General features: G+C 42.9%; 1 protein-coding gene across 1 annotated transcript; it reads right to left on the reverse strand.

The window, feature by feature from the left end:
* Nucleotides 1-275: 275 nt before the first annotated feature.
* Nucleotides 276-1,211, reverse strand: LOC124959033 (olfactory receptor 4D9). Its single transcript, XM_047517688.1, has one exon. It carries the CDS (start codon nucleotides 1,209-1,211, stop codon nucleotides 276-278), a length of 936 nt encoding a protein of 311 aa, XP_047373644.1.
* Between the last annotated feature and the right edge of the window lie 2,598 nt (nucleotides 1,212-3,809).

The following is a 3,809-nucleotide window of genomic DNA, read 5'->3' on the forward strand; positions in this document are numbered from 1 at the left end:
GTTGGATCCAGCTGAACACAAATGTGTGTATTAGATTTTAATGCTCGGGCAGTGTGTCTAGCAATGGAAGTTAATTTAGAACATTTTTGAGTGGTGGAAATAGAATAGGTATAGGAAAAGTCAACCATGAGAGAAGACACTCCTTTCTTTTTTTGTGTTAATAATGGAATCAATTCTTCGATTTCGACATGAAAGTGATTTCTTCCCTTCTGAGAATGTGAAAATTTAATGTCTATCTTTAAATTCTGGTGCCATCTCATTCACTCTTATTGGATTTAAGTCCTTTCCAAAGGCCCTAGTTGTTTCTTTAGTTTCCTCATGGCTGACTTCATTTCCTGGTTCCTCAGAGTGTAGATCATAGGATTGAGCAGAGGGGAGATGACAGTGAAGGTGACGGAGATGGCCTTATCCGTGGGGAGGGCAGTGAAGGGCCGGGCATAGACATAGATGCAGGGCACAAAATGCAGGGTCACCACGGTGATGTGGGAGGTGCAGGTGGAGATGGCCTTCCTCCTGCCCTCTCCAGCGTGAGATCTCAGCATCATCAGGATGACCGTGTAAGATATGAGAAGAAAGAAGAATATAAACCAGCTGACGAGTCCATTGTTGGAAATCATCAGGAGCTCCAGAGTGAAGGTATCCGTGCAGGCGAGTTTCAGGACCTGGGGGACATCGCAGTAGAAAGTGTCAAGGACATTGGGTCCACAGAAGGGGAGTGGGAGCAAGAGGGAGATCTGCACAATGGAGTGGACGAAGCCCCCCACCCAGGAGGCCACGATGAGGGCGGTGCACCTCCCCCTACTCATGATGGTCACGTAGTGCAGGGGCTTGGAGATGGCCACGTAGCGATCAAACGCCATGACAGAGAGGGAGAACACATCGGCTCCCCCCAGGAGGTGGAAGAAGAACATCTGGGTAACGCAGCCACCAAAGGAGATGGCCTTTCTCTCTGACAGAAGATCTATCAGAGCCTTAGGAGCTGTGATGGAGGAGAAGCAGATGTCAAGAATAGAGAGATTGCGGAGCAGGAAGTACATGGGAGTGTGAAGATGGGCTTCACAGGTGACCGTGACCATGATGAGGAGGTTGCCCATGAGTGTTGTCATGTACACTAGAAACAAGAAGAAGAACAAGACCCAGCTCAGCTCTCTGGACTGAGTAATTCCCAGAAAGATAAATTCTTTCACTCTGGTGTAATTTCCCGAATCCATTGAATCACAGATCCTTTTTCAAGTTCATCTATGAAAGAAATAACAGTACACTTATTAAAAATAGGGTCTGAAAACTAGTGTCACCTTTTCACTTAAAGTGTGGCTTAGATTTAGGGGAAATTTTTTTTCTATGTATGCACCAGGCCTACCATTCAGGCTGTTGCCATTAGTTGAGTAATTACCCAGAATTTGGACTCAGTCATCTAAGCCAACAGATTCTGTCATTGACATCACCAAAGATTTTACTATAAAATCAGACACCTATACTAGGAAAGAGCAAGCATAAATTTGACCACCTTAACAATTTTTGTTCAGAAGGCTTCATTAAAGCAGTTCAAAGGTTTCCTGAAAAAAGAAGACATTTACATTATACAAGAAAAGAGTCATGTTCAGAATATATAAAGAACTACAAGTCAGTTCAAAAAAAGCCAGATGACTCCAATCCCAAATGGCAAAAGATAGAAATCAATATTTTGCAAAACAGGATATCTAAATTCCAATTCCATTTTATTTGTTAGCAAGGAAATGCAAATTAAAACAACAGGAATCAAGTGCTATATACACACACCAGAAAGGTCATGTTGGAAAAAGAGAAAAAAACCCCAAAGCCAGGGTGAAGGGTGGAGCAGTTAGAAGTCTGGTACACAGATGGTGGGTGTGTAAAACTGGCACAACCGCTTTGCTGTTTGTGTTTTCTGTTAAAGTTGTATATGTAATTAGATATAGATGCACATTTCCTAAAGGTCTATTTCTATATCTGAATCTCTCCTAAGGATATTTCTTCTCCTAGGGAATATGTACACATGTCTACCAAGACAACAATGGTGGCAAGAATTCTTGTTTGGAATCACCATCATCAGGTTTCAGGTCTCCAGGATCTTTAAAGTAAGAGTCCCCCACACTGTGCTTACCATAGCTGGGAAGTGCAGGAAACACCCCAAAGGAAGCTTTGGTTTATCTGGAACGTACAGACCTCTTTTCATCCAAATGTCTTCACAGAGCCACTGTTCATAATCCCCTCAAACTGGGAAAGGACATAAAAATCCATTAACAATAGAAAATATAAATAGGGCCACAGTCACACAATGCTATAAACAGAGTGACTCATCCTCTACGTGAGAATATATATGAGTCGAGCCTCACAAACATCACGTTGTGCCAGATCACCCATGCTCCAGAGGCAACACACTCTTACTTTGCTCACATATGCAGAATTGAGGGGAGTCTGAGGAGGTTTCTGTGGTGCTGATGAGGTTCTGGTGCTTGTTGCAAAGGCACATTCAGCCTGTGTGAACATTCATCGCGTTCTGCGCTTATATACATTTTCCTGTATGTCAGTATATTTCAGGATGAAGTTCAAAGTAATAAATCCGTGGAAATTCCTTCATAACACTTTAATATCATGTCTGAAGAGTCGATTTCATGTACAGCAAAACAGAATGGACCACCTAATTTTATAACAGCTTCTTTTATAGTTACATAGTGACAGTCTTCACCAGCAGTAGTCTGACCGTCACCTTTCAATTTTCCACTTACTTCTTTAGGTCTTCCCAAACTCTCAGTAGTCGATCTGCCCTCCATAGGGAGTTCCGTTTCTGATTCTGATTTTAATTCCTCTATTTCTTTTTTTTTTTTTTTTTTTTTTTTTTTTTTGCGGTGCTGGGGATCGAACCCAGGGCTTTGTGTTTGCAAGGCAAGCACTCTACCAACTGAGCTATCTTCCCAGCCCCCTCTATTTCTTTTCATGTTACTCTTCTAATTCCTTTTTCTTTGCGGTACTGGGGTTGGAAAGATGGACTTCACATGTGCTAGGCAAAGGCTCCACCACTGAGCTACGTCCTTGTTCCTCTAACCACTGGGGGTGCTTTATCACTGAGCCACATCTCCAGTCCTTTTTCTTTTTTATTTAGAAACAGGGTCTCACTAAATTGCTGAGGCTAGCTTTGCTCTCGCAATCTTCCTGCCTCCACCTCTGGAGTCGCTAGGAGTGTAGGTGTGCGCCACAATGCCTGGTGCCCTTTAAATCTTAAGGGGTGAAATGATCCTTAAAATACTACATTTCCCCAAGCAGCACCTTCCTTTCCACTGACACAAATCAGAGCCCCCTTTTCTCGTTGCATTGGCATTTGGTTAGAAGCGTCTCGTGTCCCTGTCCTTTGTGGTAATGTCAACAACATTTCCATTATTATCACTGGTGGCAAGAATTCTTGTTTGGAATCACCATCATAGAAGATTTCAGGTCTCCAGGATCTTTAAAGTAAGAGTCCCCCATACCGTACTTACCACAGCTGGGAAGTGCAGGAAGCACCCCAAAGGAAGCTTTGGTTTATCTGGAATGTACAGACCTCTTTTCATGAGGGACAGCCGTTTGCTCTAGAATCTTTTGGATGTTGGAATGACAGGTCGATGGTTTTGAAATCTGTTCAGAAGCCATGGTGGCAAGCCCAGGAGTTTCTTGGATTGCATGTTCTCTCCCTCTCTCCAACTCTTCTTTTATTTTCCCTATTATCTCCTCGTCTTCATTTCCTTCCTCTATTCACCATTTCCATGACACTGAACTATTCTTTTCAAGGAAAGGGGACTCGAATGTAGGTCCTT

Source organism: Sciurus carolinensis, chromosome 11 (genome assembly GCF_902686445.1).
Source record: "Sciurus carolinensis chromosome 11, mSciCar1.2, whole genome shotgun sequence".
Classification (NCBI taxonomy): domain Eukaryota; kingdom Metazoa; phylum Chordata; class Mammalia; order Rodentia; family Sciuridae; genus Sciurus; species Sciurus carolinensis.

Excerpts from the sequence above, each read along its gene's own strand:
- LOC124959033 (XM_047517688.1), bottom strand. The coding sequence starts at position 1,211 with ATGGATTCGGGAAATTACACCAGAGTGAAAGAATTTATCTTTCTGGGA.